The sequence below is a fragment of the Hypanus sabinus genome, chromosome 13 (assembly GCF_030144855.1).
Source record: "Hypanus sabinus isolate sHypSab1 chromosome 13, sHypSab1.hap1, whole genome shotgun sequence".
In the NCBI taxonomy this organism is placed as follows: Eukaryota; Metazoa; Chordata; class Chondrichthyes; order Myliobatiformes; family Dasyatidae; genus Hypanus; species Hypanus sabinus.
The window spans coordinates 29,008,875-29,031,043 of NC_082718.1; the positions used below are offsets into that span (position 1 = coordinate 29,008,875).

Consider the following 22,169-nt stretch of genomic DNA (forward strand, 5'->3'; position numbering starts at 1 on the left):
CCACGGCTCCTCTTGTACCAAGATGAGATCACCCTGAGGGTGGAGGAGCAATCCCTTATGTTCCATCTAGGATGGCATGAATATCAATTTCTCCTTTTGGTAAAAGAAATTCCTTACTCCTCCCCTCTTCTTCTATTCCCTACTTTGGCCTCTTACCTCTTTTCATCTGTCTTTGATCATACCCTGAGTCTCCTCCTCTTTCCCTTTCTCTTATGGTTCACTTTCCTGTCAGATTCCTTCCTCTCCAGCCCTTTACCTTTCCCACCCACCTGGCTTCACCTATCATCTTCTGGCTATCCTCCTTCCCCTCCTCCCACCTTTTTTAATCTGACATCCTCAGCTTTCCTTTCCAGTCCTGAAGTAGGGTCCCGGCCTAAAACATCAACTGTTTGTTCACTTCCATAGATGCTGCCTGACCTGCTGAATTCCTCCATAATTCTGTGCATGTTGCTTTGGATTTCCAGCATCTGCAGAATTTCTTGTGTTTCTGTTTCCCTTTCAATTATTTCTCCAAATCTCTGGTGAGCCACCCTGTCAGCACCGGTCAGATTAAAGCTCGGGCTTGTCTCAGGAACTGAGGAAGCAGAAATAAACTCTGCGTCTGAGATGCACACTGTGAGAAGAAAAGTGTTGTTACCAGTGCTGATTCAGTAAATCTTAAAACCTTCTAGCAGTTCTGGTATACTGTTTCAGTTCTAATGGAAATGGTCATACCCATCAGAGGCTAGAGGACTTTAATCCACAGCAGCTTTAAGCATAGGTTTTTTGTTTTGCACAGTGAATACGTACGTTCCACTGAACATTGTTCATCACAACTCAGCCTCTTGCACTTTCTAACTGGGGTATAGAATGCCTGATTCCCATGAAGCTTTGGGGAACAGCTGTGAAGCTATAACTGTACCATTGCCATGGCTGCTTCTGTTCCAGATTGCAGACTGCAGCTTCTGGTACTCAGTCTGAACCCAACCCAAATCTCTTCCGGCAAGGTCACCCATCAAAACAGGAGACTGCATCTCAGGCTTCTGCTGTCCTGTCCAAATCTAACCCAGATCTCTTCTAACAACATCACACATCAAAGCTGGAGATTGTGTCTCAAGCTTCTGGTACCCAGTCTAAATCCAACCCAGACCTCTTCTATCAAAGTCACCCATCAAAAGCGGAAACCGGATCTCAGGCTGGGATCTATGACTGAGAAGAGAACAACGTAGACAAGTCCAACCACAGGTGGATGGCGTATATCCCTGTGATAGTAAACCCTGCTGACCACAAGGCAGATGGAATAAAGTGTAGGGAAGTGTATGGTCATGCACATTGGTAGAAGGAGTAAAGGCATAGACTATTTTATAAGCAGGGTCAAATTCTGAAATCAGAGGTACAGATGGATTTGGGAATCCTTGTGCAGGATTCCCTAAAGGTTCATTTGCAGATTGAATCAGTGGTCAGGAAGGCAAATACAATGTTAGCATTCATTTTGAGAGGTCTAGAAGATAAAAGCTAGGACGTGATGCTGAGGATTTATAATGCATTGTTCAGACCACACTTCTGAGCATTGTGAGCAGTTTTGGGCCCCTTAACTAAGAAAGGATGTGCTGACATTGGAGAGAGTCCAGAGAAGTTTACAAATATAATCTCAGGAATGAAAGGGTTAATTTATTAGGCACATTTGATGGCTTCAGGCCTGTACTCATTGGAGTTTGAAAGAAAAGGAGGGGATCTCATTGTAACCTATTGAATACTGAAAAGCCTAGATAGAGTGGATGTGGAGAAAGTATTTCCCTTAGTGGGGTAGTGTGGGACCAGAAGGTCTAAGAATACAAGGGTATCTATTTAGAATAGAGATGAGGAGGAACTTCTTTAGCAAGAGGATGGTGAATCTGTGGAATTCGTTGTCACAGATGGCTGTGGAGGCCAAGTAACTGTGTATATTTAAAGTGGAAGTTAATAGGTTCTAGATTAGTAAGGGTGACAAAGGTTATAGGGAGAAGGCAGGACAATGGAGTTCTGAAAGAAAATAATCAGCTATGATCAAATGGTGTAGCAGATTCAATGGGCCAAATGGCCTCATTCTGCTTCTTTTCCTTATGGTTCTATGGTATACAATCCATTTTCTGTCATATATGTTGAGGTATTTTGGGGTCCCTTGTTACCTGCTTTTGGCCCAGTTCAAGAGCATTGTTACAAAGCAATGGTTTCATCTCATCCCCAACCAACCAGTCTTTGTGGTGGATTGTAATTTCTCCCCCTCCCACTTCCCTCTTTTATAATTCCTCATTCTGACTCCCTCTTACCTCATATCCTCAACTGCCTATCACCTCCCACTGATGCCCCTCTTCCTTCCCTTTCGCTCATGGCCAACCCTCCTCTCCTATCAGATTCCTTCTTAATCAGCCCTTTACCGTTTCCACCAATCACCTCCCAGCTTCTTACTTCATTTCCATCGATACTGCCTGACCAGCTGAACTCCCCCAGCATTTCAAGGTACCACTCTTGGTTTTCACAACTTGCCTTGAGAAGATTACACCTTTGTCACCTGGAGCAATTTCACAAATTGTCTCAGTGAAATTCTTTCATAAAGTTAGTAGACCAATGGGAGGCTTTTCCTCATGTTTTTCCGGCTCTGGCTTGATGTCCAACCTGCTCACTGGCCTACAGAGTTCCTGCCTGGAGCCCACACCTGGGGAAGTTCAAAAGCCAGCGGCACTCCTTCAAAATTGTTTCAAAAGCGGTGATCGCTTGGAACTGCACATCTGGTCAATAAAAGGAGGTTCTGAAGCAAGGATCAGGAGACACATTTGTGCATTTACAGTCAGTAAGTTCAGTGGTGAGAGCACACTCTTTGAACTAATCTCACTAGGTAAACTCTCAGGTGCAGTTTTTATACAAAAATGTTAGATTAATGTTAAAGCTTCTCCACTTTTCTGAGTCTCACGGTGTTACAAGGCAGAGAAAACACAGGAAAAGTTATAGCTGGCACCTTATTAAAATCAGACACTGAGTTAGTATAAATCATCACTGAAGATTAGTATTCATCGGCAGTGAATATTTAACCGCAGGATTCTCTCATGATATGGCTGGAGTGATGAAAAGACACAGCTCTTATATAAGACGGAAAAGGTTTGATCTATTTCTGTAATTTTCAAAGTCTACAGGTGTTGCTGAGACACAACTTCCCTGCAGTGCTGCAAAAACAGTCACTCCTGTTCCAGTCTTCTTCAGGACAACCCACAGGGAAGTTCCTTATGAAAATCGTTAGCCAACAGTGAGACATGTACCACTAGGCTATGGGACAGCTTTTGCCCCATTGTTAATAGACCATTGAATGACCCCCCTCGGACAATAAATTGGACTCTTGACCTCAATCTACTTCATTATGACCTTTCTGTTTACTTGCACTTTCACTGTAACTGTAACACTTTAGTCTGTATATTGTTATGTTCTTACTCTGTTCTACCTCAATGCACTGTGTGATGATCTGATCTGCATAAACAGTATGCAAGTCAAGCCTTTCGCTGTAGCTCAGAACATGTGACAATAATAAACCAATACCAATAAATTATCAGTTGACAGACATCATCGCTTCCGCACGATGGTGCCGACACTTTTGTCTTGACCCTTCATGTTCATGAAACCCCTGCACCTTTGTCATCAAAGAGTAGAAGCATAGAAAACCTACAGCACAATACAGGCTCTTCGGCACACAAAGTTGTGCCCAACATGTCCCTACCTCAGAAATGGCTCGGCTTACCTATAAACCCTCGATTTTACTAAGGTCCAAGTACCTATCCAAAGGTCTCTTAAAAGACCCCATCGTATCCGCGTCCACCGCCGTCGCCAGCAGCCCATTCCACACACTCACCACTCTCTGAGTAAAAACTTACTCCTGACATCTCCTCTGTACCTTCTCCCTAAGCACCTTAAACCTGTGTCCCCTTATGGCAACCATTTCAGCCCTGGGAAAAAGCCTATCCACACAATCAATGCCTCTCATCAACTTGTACACCTCTACCAGGTCACCTCTCATCCTCCGTCGCTCCAAGGGGAAAAAGCCGAGTTCGCTCAACCTATTCTCATAAGGCATGCTCCCGTCTAGGTGGAGGACTGCTGACTGAGATCCTACCCTGCTAGTCTCAACTGATGCCAGATCATTTCCCTGGAGTGCTGGAGGCTGAGGGACTACTTGTCAGAAGTAAGTAAAACTGTAAGAAGCATATTGTGAGCACTGCGCCTTTTATGGAGAGTATGAGTGGCTAGAGGCGATGAGGCAGTAATGGTTGAGGTGTCAGTCAGCTGGGTTACTTCATCTGGAGTCAAGCTTGTTGAAAGTTGTTGGAGTTGTACTCATCACTGTCCTCTCTAATCCGTGTGGGTAAAAATAAGAAGGAAATTACAGGGCATGTTGGCACTCATTCAGACAGGTGGAGAGTAGAACATAGAACAGTACAACATAGTACAGGCCCTTCAGCCCACAATGTTGTGCCAACCAATATAAACATACTCCCACAATGAATCTAACCCTTTCCTCCCTCACAGCCCATAACCCTGCACTGTTCTTATATTGAATTATTGTCTTTTTGACATGCCCTGTAGGAGGTAGTGGGGGGATTACTATTATCAGATCTGTCTTGGGACAAATTGGTCTCTCTCCGGAGCACAGCTTGTCAGCACTGCTGTTGAGATGGCGTCAGGTCCACAGCGGTCACTCTAGATCGATACTTTACACCGGACGCCGTGTAAGCCATCCTGTGGCCAACCCTTCTGTTACAGCTGCCATGTGCAGGAACTGAAAGGAAATTCAATTCCATGATGTTGATTTGGAAGAGAATTTTGCCTCATCATTCATTACATCAAATCCTGCCTTCCCAATGGCAATACTGTGGTTGGAGAATATGACATCTGCCTTATGGAGAATTGAACTAAACTGAGATTTAAGTGCCTCAGCTCAGACACACCAAACATTCTAGATGCATGTAACAATACACAATTCAAAGGATCTAGGTGTGACACAACAGAGAACAATGCCTCTATTGAATATGGAAAGGTCTAAGTAGAGTGAATGTGGAGAGGAGGTTTCCAATACTGAAGGTGTTAAGATCCAGAGGCACAACCCCAGAATACAAGGACATCTATTTAGAACAAAGATGGGGAGTTGTGTTTTTAACCAGAGGATGCTGAATCTGTGGATGCCATTGCCACAGATGGCTGTGGAGGCCAAGTCCTTGGACATACTTAAAACAGAGGTTGATAGGTTCTTAGTTATGGGGAGAATACAAGAGAATGTGATTGAGAAGGATAATAAATCAGCCATGATGGAATAGCACAGCAGACTGGTAGGGCTGAATGGCCTAATTCTGTTCCTGCCTTTCCCCAACCCCTTCACAGATTATCTCTGCCTGTACCACCAGTTTCCTATTGTCCCTTTCAGAAGGGCACTGGATAACTCTACTGACATTCAAGAAAAAAATATTCTGTTGTGTAAAAAAAAAGATATGATGTAAAAAGTATGTTTGCAGTGAATCGCTCAGTTGAAGCACTTGCCTTGATCAACGTGACACTCTTGAACAGTAAATATTCAATAAAAACTAATAACTCGTGCACACCTGGTCCAACTTAAGTAGACCATATACTTGGCATAATTGACAGACATCTGGTTCCAACTAGAGCACCATCTGCACGTGTATGGGCCATATTCATACGCTGTAAAGTTCTTGGAAACACAAGTGACCGGGGGCTTCCTCACTCCATTAGTGTTGAGAGAGCAATGGAAAAACCATCTCTTTTAATGGATACAGCACGGTAACAGGCCCTCCCTGCTCAGCGAGCCCAGGCTACCCAATTACACACGTGACCAATTAGCCTACTAACCTGCACGTTTTTCAGAGGTGGGAGGAAAGCCACTGAGTCATGAGAAAAATGTACAAACTACTTGCAGACGGTGGTGCGAATTGAACCCAGGCTGCTGGCACTGTAATAGCATTGCACTGATCACTGCACCGCCATGCTGGCCCATTTTCTCATTTCTCCTTCCTTTCTGTTGATCTACTTCATTGAGATGTGATTTCCTGAGGTGTTGTCTCTACGCTTCCCAGCTCGTCGTTGGTCCTCTGACTCCAGCTCGCTGGGACGGTCGGCTGTTTAGAGGAGGATTGGTGAGTGAGCTTTGGGTATGTGACAGGGTGAGCTGCTTATCCTTACCCATCCTGGTGACATTCCACAGGGGCAACTGCTATGTTGGCACCAAAGAATGTCGACACTTGTGTGTTGCCCCAGCACATTCTTGGACTATGTTCGTCATTGATGCAAATGCTGCATTTCACTATATGTATCAATGTTATGATACACATGTGACAAATAAAGCTAATCTTTCTTTATCTTTCTCTCTACAACTCTCTCTAGAAGTGGGAACAATTCCCACTCTGATAACAGGAACAGATGTGATTTTTGTTTTCTGTCTGTGTATGCAAGTTTCTTCACCATTGTCATAAAAGTGGGATGGTTTGGTTTGGCTGCTCACAACAGGACATGGTTGGAAGACTTTGGAAGTGACAAATACAATTAGCCTGATTGTTCAATTACTGAAGTTCAAGGACTAATAGTGCAGTAACAGTACGTTCCAAGACAGTCAACATCAAAAAGTATCAGCTGAATTAAAATGTGATTTAGAACACTGCCCGTTGACCTTGTTCCAAACCTAATCTATCTCCCTTGTGCCACCAGACATCAGAATGACAGTGATTGTGGGCTTTGTGAAATTCCCGTCATCCAAGTATCTCACAGCCCACCAAGTCTATCAAAGCGGATGCCCCAGGTGAGAGGTTTTCGGATCAAGTTGGGGTGGTTTTCTCGCAGGAGTGGTGTCGCCCTGAGCCTTCTGCCCTTGAGCTGTTTGGAGGTGAAAGTCGGAAGTTGGGGAGGTGGTGTTGAGAGAGGGCGGGAGGTTTTACAAGTGGAGAGAGAGAGAGTGCTTGGGAAAGCTCGCGGATGAGTGAGGGTCAGGTGCCAATACACAAGTTACACAGTGCCTTGGTGAATGGGTAGGCTTGGCCAGCGCTGACTGGGATTGAGAAGAATGGGGCCAATCTCGGTGAAGTGAATGGTTTCGCAGGAGCTTTGGCAGGGTAGGTGCCGAGAGGATGTTCCCTCCATTGGTAAATTGGTGCATTGGTTTATTATTGTCACATGTACCAAAGTACAATGAAAATCTCATCTTGCACACAGATCAGTTCATTACACAGCGTATTGAGGTAGTACCAGGTAAAACAATAACCGAATGTAGAATGAAGTTTAACGGCTACAGAGAAAGTGCAGTATAGGCTAACAGTAAAGAGCAAGGACATAATGAGGTAGATTGTGAGGTCAGGAGTCAACGTTATCCTACTAGAAAACCATTTAATAGTTTTATAAACAGCAGGGTAGAAGCTGTCCTTGAGTTTGGTGGTATATGTGTTTAGGCTTTTGTATCTTCTGCACGATGGGAGAGGGGAGTAGAGAGAACGTCCAGGGTGACTGGTGTCTTTGAAGTTGGCTGCCTTACCGAGGCAGTGGAATATGTGGGCAGCCAGGGGCATTTTCTCAGAATCAGGGGTCAGAGGTGAGGTAGGGCTGCTCCTTGCCTGCACAGATGCCTTATTTCCAGCACGATAAAGTTTATCACCACCTCAGTGTAGCAAGAACAGAGGTGAACTGTGGCTGAGTCAATGAGAAACAGACCCTTTTTCACCAAGAACAGGGGTGAACTGTGGTTAAGTCAATGAGAAACAGGCCCCATTTCACCAAACACTTCAAGGAGCAGGTTTTATTACATCAAACCAAGGTCTCTGCTGTGATAAAATGTACTTAAAAGAAGGATATTTGGTTCAGCAAATTTAAAACAGAGTACTTCTCCTCCAAGCACAAAGCCTGTATTTGCTGTAAGAGGAAACAGAACGGAAACAAAACAAAGCTGAGGGGAGAGGGTCAGCAGAGTGCACTGGAACACAGTGATGAACAGCACTGGAGGGTGAGGCTGGCCACTGGGATAAACTGGAACACAGTGATACAGAGTGGAGGGTCACTGGGATACACTGGAACACAGTGACGAATAGCACTGGAAGGTGAGACAGATCACCAGAGCACACTGGAGGAGTGATAAACAGCAGTGGGGGATGAGACAGGTCACCAGAGTGCACTAGACCATGGTGATGAACAGCAGTGGAAGGTGCGGCCGCTCACTGGGGTGCACCGGACACCACACAAGGATGCTAAGAGATCTACAGAAAGAAAGAAAAAGTAAGAAATAGTTGCAATGTGATGTCACCTTTCACATCACTACCACACATCCCAAAGACACACAGTCAATGGACGTGTAGACACTGCTGTGCTGTAGGCCACAGAGCCATCTGCACGTGCACAGCGGATTCCACTGGGAACGTCATTCTGTTTTTGTGATGCTGGTTGAAAGCTGATCTTAAGCCAAGGCTGTCACTGGAACTCAATGTTTTGTCTGTGTACTGGAACAACTTGGGCTTTTTAATCATCATTCACCAATTAAACACTCTCTTTGGAAAAATCATATTTCCAATTATTATACATTCTTTCACAAGTCTGAAATGTGGCAAAAGCTCTACCACAGTAAGTTCCCTTCTGGGCATGGTGAAAGTCTGCAGCAGACTGAAGTGTGATTGATCCTTTCTGCTTTAGGCACCGTGGTGGAGCAGAGTCATCGAGTAGGAGATCTTTCAATGCGATGGGTTTCCAATCTCCCTGCACAGTAGCCCAGGCACCAAGGGCAACATCTGCATGCAGGAAATCTACTGGCTTCCTGTAACTTAGCCCAGTGCATCTTGATGTGAGCCTGACCAGAGATAAGCAACAAAATGTATCATCAGGAAATTCAACTAACATCACAGTCCACATAGTGTGCAGCTGTGACTCGACCCAGCAGGAGCATTTGGCCTGTCCCAGCTTGGCTGCTGATAAATTCCTTCAAGAAAAAATTAATTCAAGTGGTAAGAAACATGGGTAGGAAATGGCCACTCAGCAATACCATTCAATAAGTGCACGATGGATCTGATAGTAACTTCACTCATCTCAACACATCAAATTACACAACCTGTGGACCCACTTTCAAGGACTCTACAATTCATGTTCTCAATACTATCCATTTACTATTTATGATTATTATTACCGTATTTGCACAGTTTGTCTTCTTTTGCATATTGGTTGTTTGTCAGCCTTTGTTTATTTATTCTATTCTATTGTATTTCTTTGTTCCACTGTTAATGCCTGCAAGAAAATTAAGCTCAAGGTTGTATATGGAGGCATACTGTATATGTTGATAATAAATTTACTTTGAGCTTTAAACTTCAGTCCAGTGCTCCTACTGAATCTTTCAAGCATCAACTTTATTCGCCATATACACTGTCGTGTATTAGGAACTTGCTGTGGTGTGTTGGTCAGGGTGTGACATGCAATAAAAACACAACATTCAACAATTATAAAGAGTAAAGAATTAATTAAAAATAAAGACAGAGGTTAAAGTACGGATATGGAATAAAATGAGCATAAATACATAAATTCCAGCATGTACTTATAAAGTAAACAGTATTTCAAAAATGACAAAATTACAGTATTACAAAAATGTACTTACAGTGTAGTGCAGTGACTGGGTAATAGATGGGGGGGGGGTGGGGGCAGCTGACTAGAGTGGTTGGTGCCGTTAAGTTTTTTTGTTTTAATAGCCCTAGAGGGCTTTCCAAAAGAGAGCTTTTGCCTGGACACATACAAGTCCTACAGTGATAGGGAACCGCAGCCAATGACCGTTTCTGCTGACCTGACAGCTTGTGCATATCGGGAGAGGATGCTGCACCAAACCAGATAGTAATGGCTGATATTACCTTCTTAAAAGGAGTTCATCTCCTTGCTTATCAAGAACACATCCAGCATGGGTTTAAAATATTTAAAGACTTGGCTTTCACTGCCCTGACACGATAATAGCATAACAGTTAACATAATACAGTTACAGAGCCTGCAATAAGGGTTGAATTCCCGCTGCTGTCTGCAAGGAGCTTGTATGCTCTCCCTGTGATCATGTGGGTTTTCTCCAGATGCTCAAGTTTCCTCCCACATTCCAAAGGAATTATAGGTTTGAGTTGCAGTTGGCACTTGAAGCATGGCAACACTTGTTGGCCAACCCCAGCACATTCTCGGGCGATGTTGATTGTTGACGCAGATGATGAATTTAACTGTATTTTTCAATGTTTCAATGTACACGACAAACAAAGCTAATCCTTACTCCTGAGGAAGAGGTGCAAAAGAAATTAAGAGGGCAAAAAAAAAAGGGGCGATGAGATATCATTAGCAAGTAAGATCAAGGAGACTCACAGGAGCACAAGGGAAGCAAGGGTAAGAATGTTTCTGCTTAGGGATCGACAGGGTGTGGAGTGAGCATCCAAATAAACACTTCTCAAGGAGAGTATAGAAGATAGAGACGTACACAAAATGCTGGTTGAGCTTAGCAGTTGGGTCTTGTGTGTGTTGCTCTGGAATTCCAGCATCTGCTAATCTCGTGTGGAAGATCATGAGGTCAGAGAGGAGTATGTGGATGATCTGGGGCACTAACGTATTACAGAGGGGGTGTTAGCTGTCGTGGGAAGCATCTAAGTGGACATCTCTTCGATCTCATGAAATCCCATAAGGTGTACTCCACCCAAAAAACAAGAGAGGAGATTGCTAAGGTCTTGATAGAGAATTCTGCATCTTCATTAGATGCAAGTGAGGTTTCTGAAGACTAGCTACCTGCCTTTAAATAGTCAGCCTTACATCAGTAGTAGGGAAATTATTGCAGGATATGGCAGGGTTTATACACAGCTGAAAAGGTAGAGATTGTGGCTTTGTGTGGAGGAAATCCTACCTCAGTAATCCGACTGAGATGGAGGGTTTCCCCCAGGTACACAGGTTCCTCCCACATTTCAAAGACGCCCCAGTTATTAGGTTAATTGGCTATTGTAAGTTCTCCGGTGATTAGGCTAGGGTTACTGGGCTGGTGGGCGGTGCGGAAGGCCCCGTCTCATGCCGTATCGCTAAATAAATAAATAAAAACGGATGAAGGCAGGGTGGTGGAGATTGTCTACATGGACCTTAGTAAGGCATTTGACAGGGTTCTTCATTGCAGCTTGGCCCAAGGGGTTAAGGCACAAGCAATCCAAAGTGAGCTGGCTAATTGATTCCACAATCAGCTGACGATGGGAGACAGGAGTTATTTTCTGATTGAAAGGCTTTGGCCTGTGGTGAACCACAGATTGGCATTGGACCTTTACCGATTATGATATATATCAACCATGTGAATGCAAATATAACAGGTATGATTAAAGGTCTAAACACTACCATGGGTAATTAATAGTGAGGAAAGATCCCTAAGACTACAACAGGATGTCCAACAGATGGAAAGCTGGGCACAGCATGAAGGTGATGGGCTGAAGGGCCTGTTTCCGTGCTGTTCAAATCCTCAGTTTACAACTGCCTGCCAAACTATTTTGCCTCATTTATTTCATAACTAGACTCATGGAGCACTACAGCAGAGAAGCAAGCCATTAGGCCCATCTAATCTGTGCCAATCTGTTATTCTGCCTAGTGTCATGAATCTGCACCCTGACCCTAGCCCTCCAATACCCCTCCCATCCATGTATTTAACCAAGCTTCCTATAAAGGCTGAACTCGAATCTGCGTCCACCACTTCGGCTGGCAACTCATTCCGCACTCTCACCGCCCTCTGAGTAAAGAGGTTCCCCCTCATTATCCACTGAAACATTTCATCTTTCACCCTTAACCCATGCCGTCTAGTTGTAGTCTCACCCAACCTCAGTGCGGGGAAAAAACTGTTTGGATTTACCCTATCTATACCCCTCATACTTCTGTATATGTATTGGACAAGACGTTGTGTTTAAATAGATACCCCAGTCGCCGATTTTCCCAGAGGAAACCATTCCCTTCCACGCTGAAATGTCCATACTTTCATCCGTGCTCCCGAACACCATTTATAACCTCGCCACATCTCCCCGGGACCTCTGGTGTCCAACCCTGAGTAAAACAACTCGGGTTTGTATCTGTTTTGGTGCCGGGTACTTTCAGCTCGGAGGCTGATCTGCGAGGAGCAAATTCTGACGTTCCGCCCTTTCTGAGCGGGGTTGACGACTTGCTGTCATTACACAAGCACCTGTTACTGTCAGCTCCGATGTCCGCGGGCCTGAAGGAGACCCGCACTGAACCAATGCATTTACAATTAAGCAACTGATGATGTGGACGAGCATGGACTTTATCAGTTCCAATAGAGCCCAGAACCAAGGTACGGATCTCAGTCAGCTTATACTTTGAATAGACCCAGTTGCAAGTTTGTCTAAAAATATATTAAAATCAGTAGCAGAATGTCAAAAATTAATCCAATTTTAAGAGCCACACAATCTACAATGTTTGCAACAAAGCCTTCTCGTTCATTCGGGAGAGTTTTAAACTTTGAGTGGAGCCTTAGGTGAGCCACGGTTAACAATAAACACGGGATAATTATTCCTGTGAAGTACCGGGTAAAATTGGCAAGTTACTTTGACAAAATGCGGGCAGACACAGTCACAGCCAAGAGCGGAGTGTGCGGTCAGAGGGAGCGGGAGAATGAGGATGGGAACGAGATGGGTGGGAAGAGGCTGCCTACCTTTGTACGAGAGCTTGAGTCGCGGAACGTTGCTCCGACCATTCCGACAGCGGAGCTCAGGAGGGAGAAGAAAGCAGCACCACAACACCAGTATTCCCGAGAGCTGGCCCATGCTGGCCCTGGATCCTCACCGCAGATCCCTCGAGTACAAACTTCAGGCAGTCATTGCCCGGAACCTGAAGGTGACAGGTGAAGCGAGTCAGCGAGATGCCGAGCCGCTGTCCGCCGCAGCCGTTCGCTTCTCCCAGCCGCACTTCATTCGTAAATAACGCAGCGCACGCCCGCTGTAATGCCCGCCCTCGGATCACCAGGCACAACCGCGGGGCCCGCCCGGTGCCGCTCCGCTACCCTCGCGTTCGCCGAGAGCCGGCGGCGGGCTCCGACCGCACGGCCAGACCACCTCCCCACCACCCGCGCTCCGGCCCAGCGGGCACTTCAGGACCAAAGCCGCAAGATCACTCCTCCCCTGAGAGAGACGGGGGTGGGGGCAGCCTTCAGAGAACACCCCACTGCTCTGTCACTGAACCATTCCAACCACGCCGGGCTCAGCCCATTCACTTACACGTCTTGTTTCAAAACCAACACACAAGTTAAACCTCTGCGGAGCACATGGAGCGGTAATTGACACTTTAACAGTCTGTCAGGGATGAATCACTTCCACACGCTGGTTACCATTGGCCGCGAATCCTCTCGCTTCCTGAGTTGTTCTATCGCATTCAAATCAAACACATCGCCAGCGCGGGGAGTTCCCACACTTGTTCCCGATACCTGGAACTTCCGTGCCGTTATCTCCCCGACACCGACCCTTCTCACCCTCGGTACAAGCTCCGGCCATCGCCGGCGATCATTGACAATGGAATTGTTTTCCCTCCCGGGGGATATTTGGTGGGAGAAACTGCTCTCTATCACCGTGAGGCATCCCGCGAGTTTGGGCGGTGCACACGTGAAACACAACAGCCGAGTGGGAGATAAAAAAATACCATTCTTCATTTTAATCAGAAAGGCGGACCGTACTCTGCGGAGAAGCGCCGGGATGTTGGCTGAATGCAAATAAAGGCAGGTTACTTCGGCAGGGGAAGGGGTGGGGGGTGCGGTTCCCGGTAACCTCGAATTTCACCTTAACGCACGAAGCGTCTCTGAGGTTACGGCAGGTCGCCGCAACACAAACCAGTGGTTTTCAGCAATCCTTTCACACAAAAGAATGCCGAAGGACCTCTCCACAATGATAATATTGTTTTAAGACCCTTTCAACCATTGTTAGAACGGTTGTAGCTCTCGCTGTCGCACGGCTAAATACAGGGAAGGGCGGATTAGAGATGTTCAAAGGTGTTCATTAGCAGATCAAGAGCTAAGAATACCCGGAGACGCATCCTCAGCAACACGGGTACAACCAGTAATCAAAGCAAACTACTTTATGCTGTAACTGCTCAAATATCAGTAAAGAGTTTAAAAGTCACTTAGGCTCTTTTTAAACTCGCTCGACCAGTAACGGAGCATGTGGACATCACCTAGCGTGGAACTTGGGTTTGCAGGTGACGCCGATCTACAGATCCACGCACACAGTGACTCTGACACACGTACACACCCAACACTCACTCACACACACAGTGACTCTCTGACACACGTACACACCCAACACTCACTCACACACACAGTGACTCTCTGACACACGTACACACCCAACACTCACTCACACACACAGTGACTCTCTGACACACGTGCACACCCAACACTCACTCACACACACAGTGACTCTCTGACACACGTGCACACCCAACACTCACTCACACACACAGTGACTCTCGGACACATGTGCACACCCAACACTCACTCACACACACACACACACAGTGACTCTAACACACGTACACACCCAACACACACACACACACACACACACACAGAGTGACTCTCTGACACACGTACACACCCAACACTCACTCACACACACACACACACACAGTGACTCTGACACACGTGCACACCCAACACACACTCACACACAGTGACTCTCTGACACATACACACGCGCACACGGTGACTCTGACACACGTGCACACCCAACACACACACACACACACAGTGACTCTGACACACACGCGCGCACACAGTGACTCTGACACACGTAGAGAGAGAGAATGTGAAAGTCAGTGGGTGAGAGAGAGAATGAGAGAAAGAGAAGCAGTGAGTTTGTGAGAGAAAGAGATAGTGAGTGAAGGCTCAAGAATGACTTCTACCCTGGTGTTAGAAGACTGATGAACTGTCCCATAGGGTGATAAGACAGACTCTTGACCTAGTCTAATCAATGTGACCTTGCACCTATTGTTTACCCGCACTGCACTTACTCCGTAGCTGTTCCACCTTATTCTGTATTGCTATTGTTATACCTTGTTCTACCTCAATGCACTGTGTAATGATCTGATCTGTACGAACAGTATACAAGACAAGATTTTCAGAATCTTGGTATTTGTGACAATAATAAACCAATTTACCATTACCTGGTTACCACACACACACACACACACACACACACCAAGGTGAGACCTGACAGTGAAGGGTTCAGATACAGGTAACTTTAATACCAGAGGACATGTATTTAAGGTGAGAAGGTGGTAAATGCAAAGGAGATGTACAGGGTAATACACACAAAATGCTGGAGGAACTCAGCAGGTCAGGCAGCATTCCTGTTCTGACACGGTCTCCCCTTTTTAAAAGTTAGGACACTCTCAGAGTGGAAGAGCGACATCTCATGTTCCATTTGGGTAGCCTCCAACCTGATGGCATGAACATCAATTTCTTCTTCCGGTAATTTTTTCCCCTTCCCCTTCCTTCTTTTTCCATTTCCCACTCTGGCCTCTTACCTCTTCTCCACACCTGCCTATCACCTCCCCTTGCTGCCCCTCCTTCTTTTTCTCCCATGGTCCAGTCTCCTCTCCTATCAGATTACTTCCTCTCCAGCCCTTTACCATTCCCACCCAGCTGGCTTCACCTGTCACCTCCTAGGTAGTCCTCCTTCCTAGCCCCTCCCCTTTTATTTTCTCTTTTGTCTTCCCCTTTCTTTTCCAGTCCCGATGAATGGTCTCGGCCTGAACTGTCGATTATATATTCATTTCCATTGATGTTGCCTGGCCCCCAATTTGTGTGTCTCGCTCTGGATTTCCAGCATCTGCAGAATCTCTTTTGTGTTTATGATGTGCGAGAGTAGTTTTTTCTCTCTTTTTTTAAAACAGAGTGGTGCCTGAAATGAACAGGGGTGATAGTGCAGACTCTTAGAATGTACAGAGAATTGAGGGATATTGACTTGGGTTGATAGGACAATTAATTTAGTTAGGAATTTGATTACTGATTTAATTATTTCACCACAACATTGTGGGCTGAATGGCCAGTTCCTGTGCTGTTCTATTGTGACATTCTATTCCAAATAACAGCTATGTTAGATTTGACCATCAAGTCTAGGATAGCTTTGGAGCCTCACAGGAGCTAGGAGGAAGGAAGGAAATGGACAGAGAGTCACAGAACAGTACAGCATAGAAACAGGTCCTCTGGCACAGCGAGTGTATGTCATGAGGAAGGTGACTGGAGGCAGGAGATAACCCAGTGTTCCTGCCTTACAGGGCGGGGCAGAAAGATCAGCAACGTGGAACTAATGTCAAAGGGATTGTTGGAGAGAAAAAGTATCAGTTAACCTGAGGCAAGGCCATAACCGGATTAGAAAGAAAGAAAATGACCTTCAGGCTGAACCAGTGGTTTCACGGGAAGCATGAGCGCTGACGGTGTGCAGGACCGTCTTTGTGGGAACTCTGTCATGTAAGGCCATAGACTGGAGGAGACCTTCAGCCCTATTCCCAAAGAGCATGGATGATCCCACGTCTCACCCACCTTCCCAGTGAAAGAAAACATCTGTAGACCAGCCATAACAGGTACCCTTGGGGGACAAAGAATTCCACAGTGCAATTCCTCTGCCTGAAGACATTCCTCCTCAATTTTGATGTTCAATCCTAGCCCTGAGGTGGTACTGCCTGCTTACACCCTGGGGACATAACCTTAATCTCCCCTGACAAAAGAATTATATCCAGAAGTTTCCTAAGCTGCTAGTGCAAGACCGCCATGTACTGCCAGCACCATCTAGGATCCTTGGCCCCCCAGCTTCAGCATGATCAGGCTTCACTCGTCTGAAAGTACCGAGTACTCACAAGTTTCCTTATTCAAAGTTGATTATTGTCAATCTTCAGAAAACAAGTGTAAAGGAGAATGAAATAATTGTTACACTGGATCCGATGCAGTACAAAAGAAAAGCAAAATAAAATAATTAAAAAATATCCTGTAAATACATATGATAGCTCATGTACATACAATACTCCGCAAAAGTCTTAGGCACCCTCGATTTTTTTAAAATAGGGTTTCAGATGGCAGAGTCTCCACAGAGCCCTGATAGCAACATCATTTAAGCAGTCTGGGATTACCTGGAAAGAAACAAGCAAGAGAGACAGCCACAGTCTGCAGAAGAACTGTGGGCAGTTCTCCAAGAAGCTTGGAACAAGCTACCAGTGGATTTTCTTATAAAACTGCATGACCAGTGTACCCAAGAGAATTGATGCAGTTTAAAAGGCAAAGGGTGGTCACACTAAACATTGATTTGATTTCGGGTTTTTTTTAAACTGTTTACTGCTCTTTATAGTAATTCTTTGATACTTAGAGACCTTTCATTGCATTAGTTTTGAAAGTGGTTCTGTCTTACGGAAGTTGTTTTTTTTTTAACATGTGCCTAAGACTTTGCGACTGATTGCATGCTAGGCACTGCCACAGCTCCCGATTGCAGGGGCACTAAAATCGTACCTCCCAATCCTGGACACCTTGTGCTACAATCACTGGTGATGACAGCCAGTGGCCCCACTTCTACAGATCTCACAGGTTTACTGTCGAGAGTCTGGTGACGCAGCATACACAATCCCTCTCTACACCAGCATGCACCAGGTCCCCTCTGTTATAACAACATTCAGTTGTTCTAATCTTCCTGTAAATGTGCTGGATGGCTTTGTTTGCATGTAGTTGTCATTGATTCCATTGGATTTCTTTGTTCTACTGTGAACGCCTGTAAGAAAATTAATCTCAGCGTAGTAAATGGTGACGTATATAGTATATGCACTTCGATAATAAATTTACTTTAAACTTTCTATCATGATTCAGATTCATTTTGTTTAGTTTAATTGTATTTTACTTATTGATGAATCTAACGACACAGTTTAGTAAAAGCCCCTTCCACCCCAATGCCCCCAATTACACCCAGATGACCAATAACCTCAGTTTTGCCCTGCACCTCAATGCATATGACAATAATAAACCAAATTACCACATTGTGGTGCTTCAGCTAACTCATTAATGCAGGATCTCGATTGGAAATGTTGACTACCCCTCAGCCTCCACAGGTACTGCTCAGTCCACTGAGTTCTTCCAGCAGGGTGCTTCTCAGTCATTAGTGTATTGCACATGCTAAACGAAAGCAGGGGATTGTCGAGAGACTGGCCGAGGGGTTACAGCTTCAACCCCAGAACACAGAAGATGTGGAGTGCCTGAAGCCCTGTGTGCAAACACTGAGCCGAGGAAGCTTTGACTCATTCTGTCTTGTGGTCAGACGCTGGTAAATCCCCACAAACATCCTTTTAAAGATTGACCAGCCAATTTATTCTTAGGAAAAAACTGGTTTAGGAAGGGTTTGGCCACGTCCCAGGAAAAACTTGCTTCTCTTCCTTAAATAAGGAATCTTTAACATCCACCCAAAGCAGTGGAACAGGCTGTCTGTTTAACAGCTCACCCAGAGGAAGCACACTCTGCACACAGCTCTTCTTCAAGGGCACAAGGATTGGCAGCTTAAAATACAAACTCAAATCCCCAACCTCCCTGATCCAAAGACAAGAATAGAATCCAGAATCCTATGACCTAAGACGGCAAATATTGACAGGAAAATTCTTTACAGAAGGCAGGATGAATGAATGGGTTTAAAATACAACCATTGAAAACACCACCAAGTCTGAAATAAAGCAGCAGAAGCTGGAACTGCTTAGCAGGACAGGCAGGACCTGCAGAGACAGGAGCAGTCCGTCCGTAGTGTGCTGAAGTGTCTTCTGCATCAATGAGTACAAAGGACAACAGAAACCATCAGGGATTAAAGAAAGATAATTGATTCCTTTGGTCTACTTCTGTAGATAGTCCTCTCTCCCTTGTGCCTTCCTTGGGTTTTCTGCATTAGAAGCCCAAGAGTGTCACTGCAGACCTTACACACATCAAGTGACAAGCCACTTACTGCTCACCTTCTAAATTATCAGTCATAGGATCAGAGTAACAGAGCAGAGAAACAGGCCATTCGGCCCATCTGGTCCATGCTGAAAACATTATCTTCCCTTCTGGTCCTAGAAGCCCACATCACATCCATAACCCTGAAAGACCCTCTCCTCCTTGCATTAAATTGCATCTTAAATGCTGCCGTATAATGTCAACCGTTCTACCGTCTGCGTCCTCGGAGCAGAAATGCAGCTGAACTGCCACAGTGACACCCTGCCTGTCAGCACCACTCTGAGCTGGGAACGCCTTGCTGAATGAACTATACCCGATCGCCACAACAGCAGGGGAGTCTCAGATACTTGGCACTTGCCTGGATCGGAAGAATCCAATAACATACAAGAGATTCAACACTGTCCTGAACAAAGCAGCTGTTTGACTAGCATCCCATCCATCTCCTGAGACACCCAGCACTGGTGTACAGAGGCTGCAGTGTGAACCATCTACCAAGTGCACCACAGCTGCCCACCCAGGCTACTCCAACAACAACTCCCAAACCTATGGCAATAAAATTACTTTTACTCATCACAGGTACATTGAAGCATTGAAACATAGAGTGAAAACCATCTTATGCATCAGCAACCAACACAGTCCAAGGTCGTGCTGGGGACAGCCCACAACTTCCAGCGCCAACAGAGCATGCCTACAATTTACTAGCCCTAACCTGCATGTCTTTGGAATGTGGGAGGAAACCGGAGCACCTGGAGGAAATCCAAGCTGTCACAGAGAGAATGTATAAACTCCTTACAGGCAGCAGCAGGAACTGAACCCCGATGTTGGGAGAGTCCAGTACCAGAGGGCACGGATTGAGAATAAGAGGTCAGTTATTTAAAACAGAGTTGAGGAAGAGCTTCTTCTCCCAGAGAGTTGTGGAGGTGTGGAATGCACTGCCTCAGAAGACGGTGGAGGCCAATTCTCTGGATGCTTTCAAGAAGGAGCTAGATAGATATCTGATGGATAGGGGAATCAAGGGATATGGGGACAAGGCAGGGACTGGGTATTGATAGTGAATGATCAGCCATGATCTCAGAATGGTGGTGCAGACTCGAGGGGCCGAATGGTCTACTTCTGCACCTATTGTCTATTCCGAGCACTGGCGCTGTAGAGCGTTATATATTTTTGTGCCACCTGTCTCACACCACGAAGGACAATTGCAGCACATTTGAGAGAATACCTCCCCAAATGCGTACCATCCTGAATTGGAAATGTATCACTGGATTTTCTCCTCAATGAGTCCTAAACCTGCAGCTCCCTCTCCAACAGCTCTGAGGGACCACCTCCACCAGAAGGAGTGCAGCGGTTCATGAAGCTGACTGCCAACATCTCCTGAAAAAAAGTTGGGGGTAAGCAAGAAATCCTGGTCTTGATGTCTGAATTCTTGGATGAAAGAAGGGCGATTGCAGTGCTTAGTATGGACCATGTTAAAGAAATGAACAGGCATTAATTGGGGAGGAGGTACAGAAGCTTGAAGGCATCACTCAATGATTGAGGAACAGCTTCTTCCTCCCCAGCTTTAGCTTTCTGAACGATCCAAGAACCCATGGACACTACCTCACTATTCCTCTGCTTTGCAGTATTTATTTTGTATTTTAAAATAACTTTATGTTTTTGTACTGTATTGCTACTTCAAAGTAACAGATTTCACATCAGAAAAGTCAGTGATAATAACCCTGGTTCTGATTGCGACATGACACCACCCTGATGGAGAGTGGCTTCTGCTCTGAAATGGTTTAACATCCCTGCTCAGTTCTCCCCTGGTGAAAGCGAGGTAGATTTTCTCTCTGTTTTCCTCTGTCAGTTAGAAATATAGAGCGTTGTTTGGAAAGAAAACCTCTGTGCAGACGTAGAGATTCAACAGAGGATGTTTGCTGTCCTTACCTGGTCTAACCACAATCTGATCCATACCACAGTCAGGTGGGATCATAACTGTATCTGAATTAGCCAGCAACGTAATCAGTCTGCTGAACAGTCAGCAATTGGCAGCACTGTCGGTGACACAGATCAGCTATTATTGATTCATTCACATGCTCTGGATGAATCAATATATCAAATCTACGTGGGAGGATCAACTAAACCACCAAAGCTCCTCTCTCCAAAATCATTACCCTCTCCTTTCCTTGCCTTCCCTCGAAGTGATATCTCTTTGATTGATCCAGGGTTTCGCATTGGTTCTGGTTACACAAGAACATAAGGAAACAGGAGCTGGAGTTAACCAACCAGCCCCTCAAACCTGTCCCACCGTTCAGCATGACCGCAGCTAGGGTCCTCATCTCCTTTCCCCATCACCCTCGATCTTTCAAAATAGTTATCTATCTCCACCTATAGTATATCCCACTTCCCTGGGTGGGGAAGGTTTTGTGGAGTATTCCAGAGATTCACTTCCCTCTGAAAGAGATATCGGAAAGGGTGACCTGGTTTCAAGGTGAGAAAAGGGAGTTTTTTTAAACCCAGAGAAGGTGGTGGTAACAGATACAATCGCTGTGCTGAAGAAACATTTAGACCAGCACCCCCTACAGGCAAGGCATAGGTAGATATTTTCCCAATAAAGGCAAATGGGGATAGTTAGTGCAGAAGACCAGAAAGTTCGGCATGGATGTTGTCAGTCGAGTGGCCCATTTCTTTGCTGAACAACTCTGGGAGTGGATGAGAAGAAAGTTCTGCACAACTCATTTTGTGAATCTCCCAGTGGAAACATCTCAATGTTCAACCCTCTCACCTCCCCCCCCCCCCCACCCAGGATGTTGATGTTTAAATAAAGACACCCCTTATTATACCAAACTGTCCACCATCCCTCAATAAAACAACCATCTCAGCCCAGGAATCATCCCAGAGAATTTCCTTCAGCAGTATTCCAGGAGTTCCTGGGTGTCAAGATCTCTGAGTATCTAACCTGGTCATTTCGACGCAGCTATAAAGAAGGCACGACAGTAGCTATATTTCATTAGGAGTTTGGAAGAGCTTTGGTTTGTCACTGAAAACACTGGAAAACTTCTCTCGGTGACCCGTGGGATGTATTCTTGCATCTCTGTCTGACATGGGAGGGGCGGGGGAAATGGGTGGCAACTGCACAGGACTGAAAGGAGCTACAGAAGGTTGTGAAATTAGTTAGCTCCATCTTGGGTGTTAGCCTCCATAGTATCCAAGACATCTTCAA

The 22,169-nt window shown here is 45.5% G+C and overlaps 1 protein-coding gene across 6 annotated transcripts in view; it reads right to left on the reverse strand.

Annotated features, from left to right (window-relative positions):
- The window catches only part of LOC132403741 (semaphorin-3A-like), a 209,164-nt gene that overhangs the window by 158,834 nt on the left and 28,161 nt on the right, over positions 1-22,169 (reverse strand). For 4 of the 6 annotated variants that reach the window (XM_059987387.1, XM_059987390.1, XM_059987386.1 and 1 more), the window contains one exon: positions 12,680-12,855. The exons of 1 other annotated variant lie outside the window; for it this stretch is intronic. In XM_059987387.1, coding sequence (XP_059843370.1) covers positions 12,680-12,791 — 112 coding nt within the window. In that variant the 5' untranslated portion in view covers positions 12,792-12,855. Of the gene's footprint in view, positions 1-12,679; positions 12,856-13,241; positions 13,378-22,169 lie in introns of those variants that run through there. One more of the 6 variants, XM_059987389.1, reaches the window with a different exon arrangement.